Here is a 22175-nt window from a genome sequence, read left to right as displayed (position 1 = left end):
ACAATATAACCCTAGCACTCTGACCAATCACACCAGACCCAATGTCCGGACCCTATCACACTGACTAATCGCATCAGCTCTGATGCCTGGACCCTATCAGACTGACCAATCACATCAGCCCTGATGCTCAGATCCAATCACACGGTATCATTTCCCATGATTGAGACTACAGCATACCCCTCTAATTTCCATCATCCTGAAAGAGATGGAAAGATATTAACCAGAACTGTAACTGCAGAGACTGGCACCAAGAGAGGTACAGGATATCTTTCAGCCCGGAAGAAAGTGCTTTTCACCTGTATATTAAAGTCGAGTCCCATACATGCTATGAATTCATGTGCAAATGTTTTTACAGGCCAGTGAACAGTGCTGCAGCATCAATGCACAGTGCGGCAACACCTGATATGTAACCAATTACATTTCATCCTCAGAGCTAGGGGCTAGTGTTCATACCTTGTTGAGTCTCACACATCAAGTAACTTACAGGAGAATGTTTTCCAGTACAGTTTTTCTATTACCCTTAGACAGACATGCCCGAGGCTATTTCGGACCTTCCATACTCGGAGCAAATTTATGTATGCTTTTTCACCGAGCTCCACCAGACTTGAGCAGAATATTAAGAGCTTGTGTGCGCCCGAGAGCCAGCTAATATGCTAAAGGGAAGTACTCACCAGCGACATGAATAAACCTGTGTTCTCTGTCTCAAACTTTTTTAAATCCTTGGATGATAACCTGATCAAATAGGTACTATTTTTAAAGATTTTATTTTGATCATATTTGAGACTTAATGCTAAATGGTACGCAGTATAATGAACCTGTCGTAGAGAGCTAGGTTAGGAACAGTTGGTAAGAGTTTGTCATTTCTGCCATGCCAAGGCCACAGTGGTTTAAAATGTGCCCCTTGCTGTTATGCAGTTAGCTAGGTTCCAGATTGAGACTTTTCTGTTGGTGAAGGTACAGTTGTGGAAGTACAGCACTTATAACTGCGCATCGTCCTAGCAATTCATGTACTCGACACCACATATAACCCTACTTATAATATCTACATAGCCAATAAATTGGTTTCCCCTTTTCTGTAATGAAGTTTTTTCATTATTCATGTCTTTGATGGTAATCCTTGTAAAAAAAAAAAAAAAATTACTCTTTTGAGCAACCTACTCTATGTTAAGAAGTGTTAGCTGCAGCACGTGTTTCCAGTGAGTCTATGACCATATGCTAATGAAGTGTAAAAGCGCTGCTAAGGTGGCATATGGGGCCATGCTTACTAAGCATGCCAAAAATTACCGGCAGTGCCGCAAAATTCTGCATCGACACACGTTCTCAATTCAGGGTGGTATTTACTAAAGACTGGTTTCCTAAACAGTAGGATTGCTGAAGATTATTGTGTGAGCCCCTCTACCTGTCTCATCGTCCAGAGGTCCGAAGTGACAGATCTGCCCGATGCTGTGCACCCAGCTGTTCATCTCCTCCTCGGTCTTGGCCACGAGATAGAAGACTCGAGAGGAGGTCTTGACCACGAAGAGGTGCTGGTTCTGGAACTCGCGCCTGACGAGCCGCACCTCCGTGTGCATTTGAACCTCGCACTCCTTCAGGTCGATGGTGCGGATGGGCTTTTTGGAGCTCTTGCTGCGGTAGTACTCCAGCACGTCGGGGTCCCCGCTCATGCGACCCCTCCGCAGCACGAACCAGCGCTTCCTCCAGGCCTGGGGGGCACAGGACAAGGAGACTCAGGAGAGAGACCCAAACATGCACCTCACGGCTCTCATAAGCAGGTTCCCATTCTCATTTCTATCTGTGACTTTAGGCTTGTTTATTTAAAAAATAAAGGGACAATGCACATTAATAAACCTAACATAAAATGTGTCAGATTTAGCCATTAGGGCTAGTTTTCACCTGTAGTCCCTGACTGACAGTATCCAGGGCAACGACTGAGGTATGACCAGATAGCTTTGCGTCCATGTATTAGCAAGCAAAAAGCTCTTGAGACAACTGGACATGCAATTACAGTACTGCAAAGTTTTTTCTTTTAAGCTTTACTGGTGTAAATAAAAGGGATTATTTTCAACCAATCTGCAAAGCAGTCACAGTGAAAAATAAATGGAAGTGCTCCTTTGAAAAAAATACTTCTCTTTTCTTTCTTGGCTCCTCCCCTGTCAACCATACCCAAGTAATAGTAACACTGCAGGTCAAGCATATGTTCTTCTCTGACTTCCTCACCTATGAACCAGTGGCTATTTACACTGTATAGCTCAAACAATACAGCAGGACAGAACAAGCACTGTTGTTAAATTTCAAACTGCAATGCAGGGTATGTACATTTATTAACATCTATCAGTTTTTATTTACATGATCCCCAAGGATGTCATTTGCATGCTCCCTATCGCATGCAAAGTTGCATCACCTTAACACAAGCAGCTCTGTTTCTTCATTTATCATGCAAATGGGTGTTTTCAATGCGTTTGGTTCCAAAGTTCAGTGAATATCCTCCCTGTAGATCATATATACAAAAAAAAATGTTTTTCTGACTTTTGGCATGCTTATTGTGAGGAACTAACAATAGCGTTTCCCAAAAGTGTATAAAAGAGGAAGTTCATTGTATGTGGTAGTTTATGTGTGAAATGAGTAACTTGTTTCTTTTGAACTGAACAGAATGATTCAATGTAAAAAATGTGTATATTCTATATAATATATATATCCATATTAACTCTTGTGTTCAGTTTGAGTCAGATAGACCCTATTTAAACATTTATGAAAAGTGGAATGACACTTTTGAAAGATGTATTTCATAACTAATGACTAAACCAGTGCAAACGTGGTTATTATTTTGTGTTTCTATTTGTTGTTCATTATCTGTATCTTCTTTATGCCTGCTCAGCCATATGGTGTCCCTCTGAATATAAAAGATGAAAAATAATTGAGAATAACAGTGCAAAACCATAAATATCAATTATCTAATCCATGAAAACCTTTTACATTTAAACTAATTCAAATGTTTCACAGATGCTGCATACATGATTTAACCTTTCAGGCCTTCATTATAGTTGATTAACATAAATAAAATCTTCATCACACAAATGAATGACACTTTCATTCTTATATTTGATCTATTTGATCTATATTTGAGGTAAATGGCAACCGTTGACCACATATACTGTTGGTATTGTTTGGAATTGAGATAAATGGGAATTGAGAAATCATGTCGTATATCAAGTATTTTCGCGTGAATTTTACTTCCTTATTTCTTTAAAACCCAAACAATGTTCTGCAAACAGTTCTGCAGGTGCTAATATAACAGAACATAAGGGTTAAATACTGACTTCCACTTCACTACCAGTTATTTGCATTCACTTCAAATGCACAAGTAAAAGGAGAATTTTCAACTACAGCCGAAGTGGTTAAAAGTGGGGCTGTTTCTGTTTCACCCTTCAAGGTGTTAACCACAGTCCAAGACATGCATTTTATTTTTAGTCTCCCACAGGCCTGTGATATAGTATTCTATGTGAGGGGATTGTTTAATTTTCACTTGCAAATCCATCAAATATCAGACAAGATGGAAGCTTCATACAGATGCTCAGAACTTCAAACCAGAATCATTCTGTTTACTTTGGACTGCATAAATAGGAATACAGGTTCACTTATACAAGCTCGACAGCAGTCGTGCACTGCAGCGAGACAGCAGTCAGTCTTCATGGACACAACACAGTGCGCTTCTATCTTCAGGCTCAAAATTTTGCATCCAGGTGTGCTCATGTATAATTTACCTCCAAGTCGGCACGGACATGAAAGGATGAACAATATCAGCCATGAAATATAAAAGGGCTGCGTGAAAAACATACAGACCAGACATCAGTCATTCAGAGAGAATCCAACCTTTAGGCAAAATGAAATAAGCATAGGGAAATGCCCCTCAACCACCATCTTGCTGTTGCCTAGGTGATAAAAGTTTTTTTAGTTGTAAACTGGGGTAAAAAGAAAATGATTTTGTAATTGTATATTACAAGCTGTTGGTACTCTGTGGTGAAGCACAAAACACCAGAATTTATATTAAGCAGGTGTTGTACATCTTGACTTCACTGAAAAAAGCTGGCACTGGAGATTTGTCTAAAACAAAAAAAAAAACTGGCCAATGCTAACGTAGTTGAATGTGTCCAGCAAATTCAAAAATTACACCATTAATTTAAATTCTCTCTCTGGCACACACACCTACAATGTCTTCAACTAGTGGTGTGGGGCGGATGGGTGGGGGGTGAGGGGGTTGTGGATGTGGATGTGCGTGAGAGTGGGTGTGTGTATTGGGATGTTTGCCATCTGCTGGATGAACATAATATAGTCTTACCCATTCATTTCCTATGGCGGTCATTTTAGACCCAGAACACCACGTGTGACAAAGTTGACTAAACCACCCAAAATTCAATGAAAGTGGTGATCAGCAATTTTATATGTTCAAATGCCTAGTGTGGAGGAAAACATAACGTCTTGAGGCAATCAGATGAAAAACACAATATTTATTATTAGGAAAGTTGTAAATCGGTCAGATTTGACCCGAACACTAGAGGAAGTTTAAATTGACCATCATTTTTAAACATTTTACAAAACATAAACATTAGCTTAAACCTACATAAGAATGATAAAAAAATACATTAGAATACAAACAGTGGTCACTGCACCTATTAGCAGTGTTTATTTTATTTTTATTTTTTTAATGCACATAGTAGTTTATATAGCTATTAATACCATGCAATAGTTTTCCAAAGCTGGCCAAAAAACTTTGCCAGGGAACAAAACTGCACTACATCTAACCTGTGAAATCTAACCCATTCTTCATTTGATTATCACTAGTGTTATAAAACAGAATATGGAAATAGGGTTTGCATACACCTTCATACATCACACACGTCGCTGTGAATGTGACAGAAGGCTAATCCCCTTGTGTCAGTGCAGGGTGAACAAAAGTAACAACAACGACAACAACAACAACAACAACAAAAAACATTGAAAATAGGTTTGAATGAAATCGCCCAATATAATTCTGAGGTTACATGGAATTGTAGGATATAGCTGAGCATGTCAAAAATGTGTTTGCATTCTGAGGATGTAACCTTCCTGCTCTATAGGGCCTGTAATTCAGAACATGTCCAATGCAATAAGTAATAATAAACTTTTATAACCCACTGAAAAATGAAAGAAAACATATGGCATCCATCTCTTCCTCAGAATTAGCCCACACCCAAATATTACATATTTGCAGTTCTCTTTTTTATCCACATCTATGAACATTGTTTTCTTTTGGATATGAAATGGCCAGTCATGCACATAGGTCTGCCTGCAACATGCTTTGTCACTTCAGGAGAGCGCAGACAAGTCCTCCAATATGTATGTATAGCCCACAGTCACATTACAGTCTACTAGCTGAGCCATACAGTCACTGTGCAGTCCACCAGCTGAGCTGCACAGTCACTCTGCAGTCCACCAGTTGAACTGCACAGCCATCCTGCTGTCACTGCGCAGTCCACCAGTGGAGCGGCACAGTCACCCTGCAGGCACTGTGCTCCATACTCAGCTTGTGCAGGCAGACATCTGCACAGGTGACTGTGCAGAGTATTTAAAAGTGTGCCCAGCAGGAGTCATTCAGTATAGGCTAAGAAAAATAACATCCAGATTGGCAGCATTTGCTCATATTAATAGAACATACCTGGATAAATAAAATTGTCCTTTATCTTCCAGTAAAATACAGAAAAAATAGAAAGTTATATGATAATCAAATGTATAATCTTAATTAAAATGATAGGAATGTACTCAATGACTGTTCTCTGCCCCTGAATCAACACAAATAACTGCAGCTAATTTAAGACACAGAAACAAACTGCTGAAATAGAATCACTCATTTTTTCAAATATACAGTACTGGCACATGTACTAGCACATTTTCTTTGCATGACTGTTATCATTTCATGAAGAAAAATATTGGGAAATGCAGTAAGATACATTATAATTCACAATTATGTAGGTATGAACTAATACATGCAGAAAGTAATGATTATTTCTTGTTCAACACAAATGCAAATGATTTCTTACATTACATTATACCAGAAACAGAAATTGTTCCAAAATATTGCATTAATTGTCGAATTGTGTTACAATTTACATGCAGTATTTCCATAATTTGCGCCAGTACTATAAATACATTGGAATTAATAGGGTTAATGTTGGTTTTTATGTGCACAGTGAGAGACAGGTAACATCTCCAGGGTATGCCAGTGAAAACACTACACTGAACAGCATTAAGGATAAAGTAATTACTGACCTGTTAGTATGTTGAGCAGTACTGTTACTGCTAGCAAACTACAATGCAAACATAATTGTTGTGGAAATATTAGATCGATATTTTTAGTGATATTATCCTATTTTATGCCTGGATTGACTATATTGTTCTTTGGCATGGTGCTTTGGAAACCAGTTCAAGAACTGTTAATAACCAGGCTTTATTCATGCTGTATATGTTTCAGATTACCTTAGGCATGATAGCTTTTAACAAAACACTAGTCAGGGCTTACATGACTATTTTTATTTTGTGATTTATGGAAATTACGTTAATTTATTCACGAGAAAATGTGTCTTACAGAACTGTATGTACAGTGATTTTGTTTGAAACACACAGGAATACTAGACATTGGCTAGACACCACTGACTCATTATTTCCATAGATTTTGTGATGTTAGGTCTTGGCCGCTATGATATCGAAAACATTCACTGTCTGTAAGTATTTATATAAATAAAGGAGACAAATTAGTGGGAGGCTGTTAGCCTGCTAGACCAAATGACTGAGCTCTATGCCACAGTGTAGTACAGAGGTTAGGAACCTGGTTTGGTAAATCAAAGGTTGCAAGTTTAGTTTCAAGGTCAAACACTGCATTTGTAGTCTAGTTTTGTTTAAGCAAGCGAATTCTTTCTGAAAATATTCAGCTGTGTAAATAGATAGAAATCTTTAAATGGCAAGCTGTGTAAGTTGCTCTTGATAACGCTGTCTGCTAAATGTCTAAAATGAAATGTCATGGAAACGAGACTATGCAGGTTCTCACACAAGCTCTCATTCAAGAACCTCCATGACATCAACATCACTGCCACCATAACATTATCGTCCTATGTCTATAGTGTACTACAAATGTGTTTCATCAAGGCAATTTAAAAATACAAAACAAAAAAACAACTTTAAAACAGGCCTCCGGCTTGGAATGCCCAGTCACGCATTAGTGCATTAGAAAAGTGCCTTAACAGGGTGAGCTACCCAACAGCCCCTTGTGAAGGTAATTTTAATAGGCCTCACAGTGCACGCCATGAAACATGAGATAACACAAACAGATAAACATTATCACTATCAACAGAAAAACGAAAATGCCCTCATGGTTGTTTCTGAAAATTCCTTGATGTTCACAAGCATAATTAAGGGCCCTTACATATAAATGCTATTTCAAAGGAAAAGATCCTTCATCTTTGAAAATTATGAGTCACAACACACACACACATACACACAGTAGGACAGACAAACAAAAAGAGCAAGGTTTGTTCAACTTGTCCAGGGCTTTTCAGAAACTACCTTCCTAGCTTGAACCCAGTAGAGATGGTGTGGGCTTGAAAGGAGCAGTTTATGCTTGAAAACCTACCAATTTATCTGAAATAAAGCAGTTCTGCAAAGAATAGTGGGCTAAAAATCCTCTGTAGCGACGTGAAGGACTGATATCAAATTGTAAGGACTGGGTGCCATTTTGAATCAACAACTCACACTGAAGTCACAATCCCATGATCACGGTTGGAGAAATGGGTCACACGGTGACTAAGTAATTCCAGTACTACATGTAGATGCCTATTCTAGAACATTCTAGAACATATTAATCGCTTTCTTTGCTGCTCAACAGGAGAGACATGCACAAGGCACTGTCTCTAAGGGCACAGGACTAAAGAGAGCAAAGGCTTGCCTGTAAAAAAACATGCGTAGAGACCACACTGTGTCTCTGAGGTTATAGCCATAACTAGTGGTTCTAACTCTAAACAAACGTTTTTACGCAAGAAAGCTGAAGTAACTGCATCCACACAGGATCAGTTTATTTACTAACTTTACATGTCGCTATCGTTCTGGAACATAGCAACAAGTAAACACACGTAATTTACATACAATTTCAGTTTCTATAATTTTATGCGTAAAATCAGTCTCGTTTTTCAATTTCTGTTTTCAAAATGAATACTGAATAACCATTCATTTCTGTTTTTAAATTTCTGTTCCTGAAATGGAAAATGTTTGGCCAAAAAGTACATGGATCCTCCCTCACACTTCTTTGGCCAGGAATGGAAAGTGAATAGAAGTACTCCTCTCCTTGCAGCAGAGGGAAGTCAGGTGATGTTCATCTGAAAAACTGGAGCCACTGTCAGACTTCTGTGCCTCTCCTTTTAAGTGAGAAGAGAAAGACAGTGTGCTGTGAAAAGACTGGCACATATTAGGCTTCTCCAAAAAGTCTAAAAGGGATATATTTAAGTGCCTACATCAGAAAGAGAGGACAGCTTTTGGTCTTTAGGGACGATAGTGGTGCTCATATCAGAGGAAGAATCACTGTGTCTCTGAGCACCATTAGCTTCTCTCTTCCACCAGTTCATATCAGCTTGAGCTTGCGCAAGATATTGCTCAATTTTGTGCAGCTGCCTCTCAGTGTGGCTGAGGTGGTGCTCTGCCCTTCTCTCACACTTTTGTATGTCGCTTTGATAAAAGCGTCTGCCAAATAAATGTAATGTAATGCATCGTGTGTTAGAGCACAATATTTCTTCCTATGTACAGCTAGTTCCTGTTGACATGCTATCAAATTTAATCTTGTGGACTGTAACTCCTTTAGATGGTGCAAAGTCACATGCTGATGGGTCATAGCTTTAGTGGTGGCTCTGAGCTCCTTTTGGAGAACCTGGTTCTCCATTGCTAAGCTACTATTAGACTTTGACTTTTTGTAGCTCAACTGCCTACTGATTGCTTTTAAAAGTAGCAATGCTAACTTGCCTAAAGAGACTCAAAGTTAGGTAGAAGAGTAACTTCTGATGGTCTAAGGACTTAAGTTGAGGATCACGTTCCTCATTAATTAGGACGGAAGTTTCATGGCAACAATCACTGTAGCTGCACTAATTTAAGGCATCCAGGTAGTCTCAAGCTGTGGCCCATGTGGAGACGAAATCACTCCATGTTAATGTGGTCCACTGTGCTCGCTGTAATAAAGATACTGTTAATTATGTTAGTTAACTAGAGGATGCCCGTCCATCCATCCATTATCTATACCTGCTTATCCTGGTCAGGGTCACGGGGGGTGCTAGAGCCTATCCCAGCATGCATTGGGCAAAAGGCAGAAATACTGTACACCATGGATAGGTTGCTAATGGATCACAGGGAAAATTCACTCAAATACTCATACCTATGGGCAACTGGAGTACCTTGAGGAGACACACGTGGACATGGGGAGAACATGCAAACCCCACACAGAAAGGCTCCGACCAGGCTTTGAACCAAGAACCTTATTTCGAAGAGGCAACAGTAATACCCACTGCACCACCATGCTGCCACGAGAGGATGTATTCGTAGAAATCATCCAATGTTCCGCAGTGATACAGAGTAATTAAATATTTAGCAATACCTAATAGCAAAACTATTAGAAAACATCATTCACACAGTACTTAAGTACTCACCGAAGGAAAACACACAACTGCATTGCAAAGGTAGCTACAATATTATGGCATTGATTAGGTTACAATTACACTAGATGCAGTGTGACCACAGCAACTTCTCAGGACACACAGACGAGTGACAAATTAAAGGAAAGTCCTGAATAATTGAGTGGAGAAACACAGCGAATGCAGATGCTTCCATACAGGTGTACTGAATGATACAATCAAGTCATTGACATCCAATGCGGGGATGAACATGCAAACTACTCCCTTTCATGGGGAGAACATGCAAACTCCACACAGAAAGGCCCAGACTGGATTAAAACCAAGGACCTTCTTGCTGTATATATAAGGAGTTGGTCTTGTAAACTAAAGGTCATGGGTTTGATTCCCAGGTAGGACACTGCCGTTGTACCCAAGGTACTTACAGTACCGTGCAAAAAGTCTTAGGCACCCTAGTTTTTAAAAATATAATATATAGTATATATTTGGTCTTAGATGTTTATTTTTTGTTTTCTGCATTAGTGTGTCAGTAGAAAAGAGCAAATTTGAGATTTCCAAACATGAATTTTCAAAAAAATGAAATTTTACAGATACGTTTTCGTATTTTGTTAAATAAAGTAATATTTTAAGTAATAGACTACTTTTCAGATAAAAACTTGATCAAGGGTCTCTGGGATTACCTGGAGAGCCAGAAGCAAGCGAAACAGCCAAAATCTGCAGAAGAACTGTGGCAAGTTCTCCAAAATGCTTGGAACAACCTACTAGCTTGGAACAACCTACTAGATTTTCTTGCCGGACAGTGTACCTAAGAGAATTGATGTAGTTTTAAAGGCGAAGGGTGGTCACATCAAACATTGATTTTATTTAGTTTTTAACTATTTACTGCTCTTTATATTATTTTTTGATATTTATAACCTTTCATTTCATTATTTTTGAAAGCATCTTAGCTGTACAGCATTTTTTTTTACAGGTGCCTAAGACTTTTGCACAGTACTGTAACCTGCATTGATTCAGTATATATCTGGCTCAGACCTGGGTCAAATACATATTTGTTTTGGATTCAATTACTTTTCTTTGCTCTATTGATCTTGCCTGGTGTAATTGAGCCTGCCAATATGAATAGAAAGCAGGGTTTGCACTTTTTGACAGTATTTCATTGGTTCCAATACACCAGACAAGATCAGTAAAGTGTAGAAAAGCATTTGAATCCAAAACAAATACGTATTTGACCCAGGTCTGATCCAGCTGTATAAACGGATGCAATGTAAATGCTATGTAAAAAGTTGTGTAAGTCGCTCTGGATACGATACTTAGCTTGAGCACTTTTTTTATTCTTATAAGAGACTGAGGGGGAAAAGCCATACCCTTCCTGCTGTCTGTATTCTCGTGTACTACGTCACCCCACTCTGACCTATGACCCATGTTCCATCCAAAAGAGAAAAAAATAAAAAAATACTGTCCCCTCAAAAGCACACTTAATGCCCACTTCCCAAACCACCCCTGCTCCCCCCCGCCCCCCCGACCATTTGAGCTACTCCACTCTTCAGAGGAAATACTAACAGCCGTCATCACTGCGGCTCATCATTTCTGCCTGCCGGGTCATTTCTGAGCAGCCTGGCCGTGATAGTGCTTCCTATGTTTTGCAACACACGCCCAAATTTCACAGAATAACAGGCTGACAGTTACAGCACATGTCCCAGCGTGAGGGGCCCCCTCTCTCCCCTGCTCAACAGCCTGAACATACTGTACAGTACCAACACAACCCTCAACAAGGAACAACAACAACTTGCAGTATGACCACACCAGATCGACACATCCTATTTTTTAGTTTCACTTGTAGGACATTGCAACCTTAAAATATCACAGACTTCAAAATAACCCGGTGACACGAATTGGGTTAATGAAAACAGCAGCAACTACTGAGGATAGGAAAGAAGTCATTTATATTCTTGCCCGATGATCAGAACTGTAACATTGTGTATGTACTTGACACTGCATCCCCTCAATGCCCTGAGGTACGCAGTGAAGACATTATGCAAGCTACTGCACTATTTGCCCAGAATATAAATAAAGCAGAAGACATACAGATTAGCCTTCACCTGCACGCTTATTTCTAAACAGAAACTGGTTGTGCTGTAGCATGGCAGAGCACTGCTGTGGAGCTGATAGCACAGAGCTCTGCACACATTATTTGGTGCAGGAACTACTACTGTTTCTACTAGTACTGTTACTACTGCTACTACAGCTACTGCTAGCTACTACTACTCCTACATTCTGGGAAGATTGCATCACACTGACACATCATGTATTTTCACTCCCCGCCAAAAAAAACTACTAATAATAAAAAATAAAAAAAAATCCCCATTGTTTCAGTACTCACATATCTCTTCAGCTTCTTCTCAGGGGGAGATTTGATGAGCCAGCCGGTGCACACAACATCCCCTGTACTCATCTTGTTGGCTGAGTGCCGGAGCAGCTAGAATCCAGTGCGCCTGCTCTACTGCTTCTAATGCGAATGCTGGGAAACTGACAGGCAGCGGTCAATTTCTGTGTTCCAGCGCACGGCCGTGCCAAAGGAGGAAGTCAAGGCATTGATCACACTGTCAGCGAAGAAAAGAGAGAGGGAGGGAGAGACAGACTGAGAGAGAGAGAGAGAGAAAGAGAGAGAGAGAGAGGGATGCCCCCTCCTACTAATTAAAACACAATGCACTTGTACAGCGAGCATATGACCGAGATGTTTTATAAACAGCAACGTGTGCGGATGAGCCGTGGCCAAAAGCTGCTGTGAAAGGACTTTTGTGAACCATCTGTCACTTAAGCCATGTGCGGCTGCTCTGTACTCAACGATTCCCGATGACCGCCTGCCTTTTTGGTTTCTTTTAAAAACAGACACATTATTTCCAGAAAAAAACAACAGCTACAGCAAGAGAAAAGAAAAATAGTGAGTAGTCAGTGTTCCAGAAAGGTAGTGACCTCAAAGGAGCATGGAGAAATTCATCACAAGATGTGTTGCACAAGACTGTCTGCGCTTAGTGGTTACTTCAAAATATAGAGCTAAAAGTAAAGAGAAGTCATGGTGGATAGTAAAAGAAAAACAAAATGTTAAATAGGCCAATACATACTGTAAGTTGTTGATGTAAAAATAATTTCTCAGTATGGAGCTCACTATTGGAATTGACAGGCAACAATATTTTAAAATATTTTATATGTATTAATATTTTTACACACATTGTAATGAAAACTTTGACCCATTGAATGATAATAGTATTCAGAAATGCATCTATGTGATATAATATCAAAACATCAATTTTGATATGTTTAATTTTACATAAGCATGGAACTGTCATGTGTGCAGGGTTTTCAATGTCTGAATGTCTAAATATACAATTCAGATGTATACTGTTAGAAATATCTGATATAGGCTAATAATTGTGATTCAGTATAATACAATACCCAACTGCTGTACACGTTTTGTCCTGTAGACTTTAGAAGTTAAATTGTGGCACTTGCCCTGTTTATTTTTTAGAGTTACATACTGTTTCGATGCTGTGGTCACTGTGTTCTCCCATAAACCTTTGTACCAAGGAATCACTTCTGCTCTTCTGTTTTTGTTAAGTCACTGTTGTGAGGGAGACCTGTTCTGTGTTGTTATCCGCAGGGTGGAAATTCGTTTTTTGGTGTTGCGCACCCTAAGCTACACTAGTTATCCAAATCTAAAGTATGTTTCTCCTACTTTAAAATCTTAAACACAGGATTTTTCTGCATACAGAATCACACGTGTGACAAATATTCAAGTATTTCAATTTGTTTTTATAACATCAATTGAATTGCAATGTGTTACAACATTGCTTGTTTTCTAGGCCTTCCAATTACTAAATGTCTGAGTATTTCAGTTTAAATCGGTCACACAAAGTGTGTGCATGGCTTGGGAAACCTAGCCAAACCACAGAAATGAGAATCAGGTTCAGACTGGTACAAGATTTCTCCAGAACGATATACAACATTTAAAGAGCCATGCGGTAAACATGCAGTGAACTGGTGTAAAAGTACACACCCTCCTGAAAGACAAAAATGAAACGCAAAAATGAATTGCAAAAATGAAAAAAAAAAAAAAAAAAGATTAAATAAATAACACAACTGTCGCCTCTAATTATCCGCTGAGTGTCTTGAGCCTGTCAAAGCACAGCAGGTGCAGTGGCCGCCCTCATCTAAGTAGCGCTGCAAATCAAGGGCAGAATGAGCAGAAGACTTTTTGTTTTGACCTCCTGTTGTTTGTACCAGCTGATTTGTCAGGGTAATCGCTCCAGGGCAGACCAAATTGGCTAAAGCTCATCCTAGATTTAATGCACTACACTGGACTCAATGGAGCCAGACCACCACTGCCTTGTCCTGTTCTCTCAATTATCTCCAAATGATTTACAGGCTGTGGTATGCTTTAACTTGTTTAATTTAGAAGAAACACCATTATTTCCCAGAGCCATTATGCTGCCCTACAAATGCAAACTGCACTAACTACAATTCTAGTCAAAATTTAGTTGTGACTGAAAATGGATATCTGTTTTATTTTGTGAAAAGTGTCTGGTTCAAATCTTGCTCCATTTGAGAGAAAACGGGCTATTAAAATGACATAACTACAAAATACACCTCAAAAACAAGGCAAACTGCAGTAAGTGTAGTTCCTGCCTTTGTTTCCCCATAGCTTTTGGCTGCAGTCACTGTTGCCAACTTGACGACTTTCTCATTAGATGAAGTGAATTTCCAGTCCCCTTCTAGCGATTGTATTTCAAAAAAGAGCCTAGGAACAAATCTAGCGACTTTTTGAGCAGACATCAGCTGCTCTTCTTCCCGTGCAAGACCTCCTTACTTTGTGAGCTCTCAATCACGGTTGATGGCACCACAGTGACTGCCTCTCACTCTGCCAAGAGCTTGGGGGTGGTCCTGGATGACCAACTGGACCTCAAGGAGCTTGTACAGAAAGAAGCTCTGCAGCTTCTTTCTGTACAACATCAGAAGGATTCAACCATACCTGACGACGCACTCCACCCAGCTGCTCGTCCAGGCTACGGAGACCTCTCGCCTTGATTACTGCAACTCTCTCCTTGCAAGCCTGCCAGCTTGTGCCATACAGCCACTACAGATGATTCAGAATGCCGCTGCCCGACTCATCTACAACCTTCCCAAATTCTCCCACGTCAATAGCTGTACAAAATAAGTATTGTACCTTACTGAACCTGTGTGTAGCAGTGGTCTTTGGTCTCATAAATAGGTTGATAAATGATAAATAGGAAATTCCCACAGCTTATAACAAAACCTACAATGTTTCCCACAACTTATAACAAAACCTAACATGCCCTGTACTACTGTAGCATGTCCATGGTAGTAAGTAATCAAACTGAACTTAAATCACTTGTAAACATTGCTTTCCTCTGGTTAGCCATGCTTGCCTTTAGCTAGCTACACTTAAAATTTGGTTAACCAACCCTTTTCCTTCCATGGCACACTTTCCAAATTTAAAGAATCTCATGGCACACCACTCTCAAAAGCGAGCAATGTACTGACACTGATGTGACCTGTCAACAGTAGGCGTTAATGTTCTTTTGTGGGTTCAATTAAGTGATATGCCTTTTAATTACATTCACTTTAGCTAATGGTATTTGTTCATTTAAGTTTTTTTTTTTTTATTTTATTTGATTTTTCACGCGGCACACCTCGCCTGAGGCACAGGCTTGCCTGACAATTGAGAAATGCTGACCTACCCACTCCCATTGGCTTGAGTGCTTGTAAACGTCATATCCTCTCAAACCTCATGGTAATCCAAATGGCCTCTTTGTTTTCATGGGACATCTTTCTCTGTGCACCATGCAGCTAATCCAATCACAGCAAAAATAAATAAATAAATAAATATCAACACCCATACTGGCGTATAGCAGCTAGCTATAAGTTCATCAATCAGCTTATACAATTGTAGTAAATAGAAATAAAAGTAAAAATCTATTAGCTACCTAAGCTACACTAGCAGGCAGCTAGCAAGATAGTTTAGTTAGTTAGCTAAGCCAGTGAGACAAGAGTGTACTGGTAGCTGTCTCAGCTGCTGCAAAGGCAGAGCACCTCATCTGTCTCTTTATATCAGAATGGGCATTGTACCGTAGTGCAGTGTCATTACTGCACTTTGCCTGTGCATTACCTACAGCTATTTAAAGTCAGAGCACAGCGGCTGCATTAGTCTGAGCATGGCTATTGAATGTTTGAATTTTTGTGACCAGGGGTGAGGAGCGTACAGCTAAAAGTGGGCAGCACAGGTGGTAAATGGGCTGGATTACGCTGAATATATTATCAGTGGGTGTGTTAAAGCTGGACTCACTCATAGCCAATCAAATTACCTTTTTTCAGTCCCTTTAAGAGTGGGGCGCAAAGTACCATTGGGTACTGTCAAGTCCTGTCGTCTAGCACTGTCCACACATCGATTTTGTATTGATATCGCTAAAAAAAGTATAGTATCACTTTAATAATGCATTTGTTTCATAAGGTAATGTATAATTTCGAAAGCTACGTTTGGCAATCATTTGTGGTGTTTTAGACCTATTATGCTGTATAGGATATTTAAGTGCAGTGATGGCCATCAGAACGTCTAAAATGTTAGGCTAGATAAAGAATTTGTGTCCTGTCGTAGGATATTATAATGAAAGGCAGGCCACCACTGAAATGACCCATAGAGAAACTAGCTTATTTGTATATTTTACGTCGCTTTGGATAAAAGCGTCTGCCAAATAAATGTAATGTAATGTAATGAAATAGTGTGAGATGTAAGTACTGTATCTTTGGTCTCATAAATAGGTTGATAAATGTAAATAGGAAATTAGAGAAACTAGCTTATTTGTATATTTAAATGATAAATAGGACCCATAGAGAAACTAGCTTATTTGTATATTTAAATGACCACATAGACAACTGTTAACAAATGATTTCACCTAATGCATTGATATTATACTCAAACATTTTGACTAAACAATCATTCAGTGTACATTTGAACAAAGTCATGTGTGCATAAACAAAATTATCATTCTTCTCATTACAGACAGGTGTAAGAAAAAACTGAAAACAGTAACCCCGTGACCACAGTGTAGTACAAGAACAGCCATTAACAATTTAATACATATTAAACATCAGCAAAAAAAATACAGGAATCCATCCATCCATTCATTATCTTTACCCGCTTATCCTGGGCAGAGTCGCGGAGGGTGCTGCAGCCTATGCCAGTGTCCATTGGACGAGAGGCAGGAATACACCCTGGACAGGCCACCAATCTACCACAGGGCACACACACACCATTCACTCACACACTCAAACATATATGGCAATTTAGAGTCTCCAATTAGCCTACCTGCATGTCTTTTGGACTGTGGGAGGAAACCGGAGTACCTGGAGGAAAACCCCATGCACACAGGGAGAACATGCACACTCCACAGAGAAAGGCCCAAGCCGAGATTTGAACCCACAACCTTCTTGTTGAGAGTTCTACCCACTGCACCATCGTGCCACTCCTAAATACAGGAATTAAAATTATAATCAAAATTATATATATTTGTGAAAAAGCACCTGGGATTTGTTCTTTGGACAGATGAGTCAAAAGTGGAACTTTTTGGGTGACATGGGTCCCATAATGTCTGGTGTAAAGCGAATACTGCATTTCACAGTAAGAACATCATGTCAGTAGTCAGACATGGTGGTGGTAGTGTGATGGGCTGGGGATGCTTTGCTACCTCGGTACCTGGACGACCTGCCATTTTTGAAGGAACCATGAATTCTGCCCTGTACCACAAAAGTCTTAAGGAGAATGTCTGGTCATCTGTCCGTGAGCATGATTGGGCTATGCAGCAAGACAAGGATCCAAAACAGAAAAGCAAGTCCACATCTGAATGGCTGAAAAGAAACAAAATTAGTGATTGCAAAATGGCTCAAAATAGTGAGCTGAAATAGTTTAAATAACCATAAATTATCACAGAGGGATGTATCCACTGCACACCTACCTAATAGCTATTCAAAGTAATGTCAATAACAGTAATAAGACACATTTTGAATCGAGCATAGAATTTGTATTACAAAAAAAAAAACCTCTGGATTGTATGGGCGTGGTTGAGAGCGCTGGGGTACGCCACCTTCCCTCTCAAGTCCTCCCGAAACATATCACCCACAAGTAAGCAAACACACATGGTTAGCGTGGCTACATCTAGCTTCAGGGTTGCAAGTGCAATGAAACGGACAGTTAGTGTATTAGATGACGAAATAAAGACATTCAGATCATTAAAAATAGCTAGCTAGCATAACAGCTACGAGGTATAACAGATTTACCGGACCTGGAGGTAGAATTCTTCCAACACTGTCTAGAGTAACTAACCCATAATTTCATTTCACTCAGTTTGACATGGCACTTGCATTACATTACATTTATTTGGCAGACTCTTTTATCCAAAGCGATGTACAAAAGTGCATTTCATGGTCATGGACAGCTTCAAAACACAGGTTCAAATAAGATACGATACTCATTTCATACAGCTATTTCTAGCCAAGAACACAGTTTAGTTCACACAGTGAACTATTCTGACCTAACGTATGCCAAGCCAAACTAGGGTGAAGAACAAGTATATTGAGTGCTTGTAATTTGTCCTACAATATTAGGACAAATACAAATTACCAAAAAGAGCTGGAATGAGGGTACATGTAGCATGAGTGTCATGAAAGGGGGGGATTTAAAGTGAAATGATATACAGAGTGGTGGTAGTTATTCCAGGTATAGTCTGAAGAGATGCGTCTTCACTTAATATTAGCCTGAGAAGGAAGACTTGCACACTCCAAAAGGTGGCTGCCCAGACAAAATCCTCACAAAATCTAAAAGGAGACAGCATATCACCCAACAGTAGCTTTCCTCAATTAGCTTCGGGTTCATTTCAGGATTGATTGAAGTTTTACATTTAACTTTTAAGGCATGTTATGAGCTAGCTGCAAGCTATCTTAATGATCTACCCCTGTGCAACTTAAGATCCTCAGATAAGGCACTTTTGGTCATTCCCTGGACTAGATTTAAGACAAATGGTGACCAAGCATTCACTTTTAGGGCCCCTAGCCGTCTCCCTGAGGAGATCAGCCTGGCTATCTCACTGTCCTTCTTTAAAACTCTTTTAAAAACATATTTACTTTTACTTTTTATTCAAAATAAATTTAATTATTATTTCAAATATTTTTTCTTGACACTGTAAGGAAAATAGACTTCATGAATTTTTGTGATAAGGAAATTAGTCTTTAAGATATTAAACAGTGTATTATGAGCCTTAAAGATAATAGATCTCCATGTAACAATGGTTTGATTCAGAAGTGTCAAACTGAATCACAAGGGGGGCGCAAGGTCTGCAGGTTTTTGTGGTTTCAATCAGCCACTAATTAAGGGCTTGAGAACAAGGTGCATGGTTTCCTTAGCCAATCAATGACTTAAATTAACCACTGGTGCTGAGAACACTCTGAAAACCAGCAGACACTGCTGCCCTCCACGACTGGAGTTGACACCTGTGGTTTAATGTAATGAAAAAGACTTCTAGTAGCTCCATGTTCACAGAATCCATGGAAAATAAGAAATTGCCTGCAAATCTCAATCTCTCATTACATTAATTTCCACACAGAATAAAAATATACTTAATATAGAAAATTGGAGACCAGTTAGCTTGTTAAATAATAATGCAAAAATGTTTGCTTTAATTTTTCAAAAAGATTAAAAAAGGGACTAGTAGATAATATTATTGACGAGGAAATGACACCAGAACCAGAAACAAAGTGACACCATTTGTGCACATCCACCGTCCTTGTCATTACACTAGAAGAAAATGTCCCCAATGAATTGCCACATTGGGATTTAAACTGCCTGCGATTATAAGGAGCCTTTTAAATACAGTTACAAGACTTCAATATACTGTACATCTATGCCCATGCTCTCAATCGTGGTATTCCCTGAGCATTTTGGTTTGAATTTTCTTAAATTACATTCATTTATATTGGAAGTATGCAACCCAATATGATGAACCCAACGAAGCATCTGGTTTCTGGCTGGGTCTGGGTCGTTGTTTCACGTACAACTTCGTGCTTGGGCCAGGTTTGGGTTTGTTTTATGGAAGTGAAAATAAATAATGTTTTTTTATGTGTTTTTATTCGAAGAAATAAACTCATTTTTAACACACACTCTTTGTAGTCCGTGTGTGAGCTTCTAACTTCCCAGTGGATAAAATTAAATGAAAATTTTCAAAGGGAGAACTTTCCCAATAAGTCAGGAACTTATTCTGGAATGTTCTGGAAATATGACCTCCTTGTGACAACAGATATAAAGCTTACCGTTCACATACAGTGTCAGACTTTCAATGCTATTTTGACCTATACTGTAATAGCAAAAAGGGTGATCCCACTGAAGTTAGAGAAACTTTGCTGGCAGCGAAGGCACTAGTAAGATATAAGCAAACAGGTCTGGTAAGCTAGCTGACAAAAAGTGGATAAGTACAGTGCTTGATTGCTACTAACCATTAAGACAAGTGGTTTTATTAGCCTGCTCTGCAGATGGGCTGCAATGGTAAGCTGTGTAGCTACTGTTACTAACTCATATGGAAATAAAATATAGCCAATTGCAGTATGATAATTATTGTTATAACTGAAGCAGATATCAGTTAAACATTGCAAAACCACGTCTGAGTGATTTTGGTTTCGGGTCAGGCTCAGTTTTCAAATTTGCCAGTACCAGTCTGGCTTGGATGGGTCGGGTCTCAAGGTCTTCGGTATGGGCCAGTGTGAGTGCAATAACTGTTGTGGGTACAAAACCTGTTGCCTTCCACTTCCGGACGACCCCTTATTCGATCAAACACTATCACATAACTTAAACACGGTACTTTGTTTAGCTTTATTAAATAATTTGTCAAACAAAAATTTTGTGCATGATGTTCTTGTTAGGATTATTTATTAATTAGACTGTTGCATTATTCTTGTTTATGAATGTACTGTAATGATAAATTTGTCTTACATGTTATTTGCTTAAACAATTAAGTTGTCTTCTTCAAGTTCATAATTTTAATTCTACAAACCTATGGGGAAAAAAAAGGTTATGTGGAACCACTTGACAACATTTTTAAGTAAATCCAACATTTTTTGGAGTGTACTTTCAACACAGTCGCTGTTAAAAAGTCTCCATAAATTGTATATTTGTAACACAAATGTTGTAACTTTGCCACAAAATGTGTTGAAAATGACACGGAAGGAGAAAAACAAAAAAGGTGCTGGATGTTAACACAACCTTTCTGAAGGTGTATTGAGTCTTCATGGACCAAAATATTTTTCGCCAGATACTCCAGTTTTCTCCTGCAGCCCAAAGTGCAGAAGGCTAATTTGAAACTCTGAATTTCCCATAAGAATAGACTGAATGTGTGAGTGAATGATGTGTGGGCCCTGTGATGGATTGGTGATCTGTCCAGTGTGTATTCCTGCCTTTTGCCCGATGTCTGCCTGGATAGGTTCCAGCCCACCCCATGACCCTGACCATGAGTAATGATTTAGAAAATGGATGTATGTGTGTGTGCGTGTGTATGTTACAGTTAGATCTATAGTATGCTTGCTGCACCTGCAATATTACCTATCCTAAAAGCTTTATAAGCCCATTTCTTAACCACTACATCCCACTCCCCATGTGCATGTGGAAAAAAGCTAACAAGATCTTTTCTTACAATATAAATGTACTACTGTAATGTAATGTAATGTAATGTACTACACTGTTTAAAAATGTTGTTTGCCAACAAGTAAAATCAATTTTCTATTTTATGTGTACAGTAGTGTAGTTGCTAGCTGTTTAGCTATTTTGCATGCAGAGTGTACAGTGTCTTCAATCCTCCATTTAGTCACAATTACAAACGTCCTATCAGTTTTATTTTAATAGCTTAGCTTATATCAGAAATATATCTAATGTCAATAGTATTTTTCAGAATTATCCCCTTTGAATTATATTACTTCCAAGTGACACTGTTCATTTCATTTTAATATTCATTCCCACCTATGCCCACACACGCAGAATTTGGTGTACCATTAAAACATTCAACAACAAGGTTTCTCGCAGGTTGTGTATATAGAATACATGTATTTTTTTAACACGACATTGTACATTCAAAATGCATTGCACGCCATTTCACTGAAGAATAACATGGTACAATACTGACATCTAGTGGGAATTTATGTATTTGCTGTCTGGTTTCCACGGACAGGTCATACTTTGTTTCGGTCTTGCACACTGCACACAGGTGTGGTCGGAATCATACACATTTCACATGCACTAGTTGTGTACATAATTGGGGTAAGGAGGCCTCCAAAATTATTACAAGCTCATAGGCTTCTCATTCATCTTTGTTAAAGAAACTTATGTGATAGCCTTGCAAGAAATGTAGGCCTACCAACATTTAAATATCT

The 22175-nt window shown here is 39.0% G+C and overlaps 1 protein-coding gene across 2 annotated transcripts in view; it reads right to left on the bottom strand.

Moving 5' to 3' along the window:
• gab3 (GRB2 associated binding protein 3) overlaps positions 1 to 12362 on the bottom strand; it is a 28684-nt gene extending 16322 nt beyond the window's left edge. Inside the window, exons 1-3 of one of the 2 annotated variants that reach the window (XM_035432380.1) lie at positions 12076 to 12151; positions 2402 to 2488; positions 1400 to 1703 (exon numbers count right to left, since the gene is read on the bottom strand). In XM_035432380.1, the coding sequence (XP_035288271.1) occupies positions 1400 to 1664 (265 nt within the window). In that variant the 5' untranslated portion in view covers positions 1665 to 1703; positions 2402 to 2488; positions 12076 to 12151. Of the gene's footprint in view, positions 1 to 1399; positions 1704 to 2401; positions 2489 to 12075 lie in introns of both variants that reach the window. The other variant, XM_035432379.1, reaches the window with a different exon arrangement.
• Between the last annotated feature and the right edge of the window lie 9813 nt (positions 12363 to 22175).

Source organism: Anguilla anguilla, chromosome 9 (assembly GCF_013347855.1).
Source record: "Anguilla anguilla isolate fAngAng1 chromosome 9, fAngAng1.pri, whole genome shotgun sequence".
Lineage (NCBI taxonomy): Eukaryota > Metazoa > Chordata > Actinopteri > Anguilliformes > Anguillidae > Anguilla > Anguilla anguilla.
Note: the sequence above shows the minus strand (reverse complement) of the source record. Positions and strands in the feature narration are given on the sequence as shown.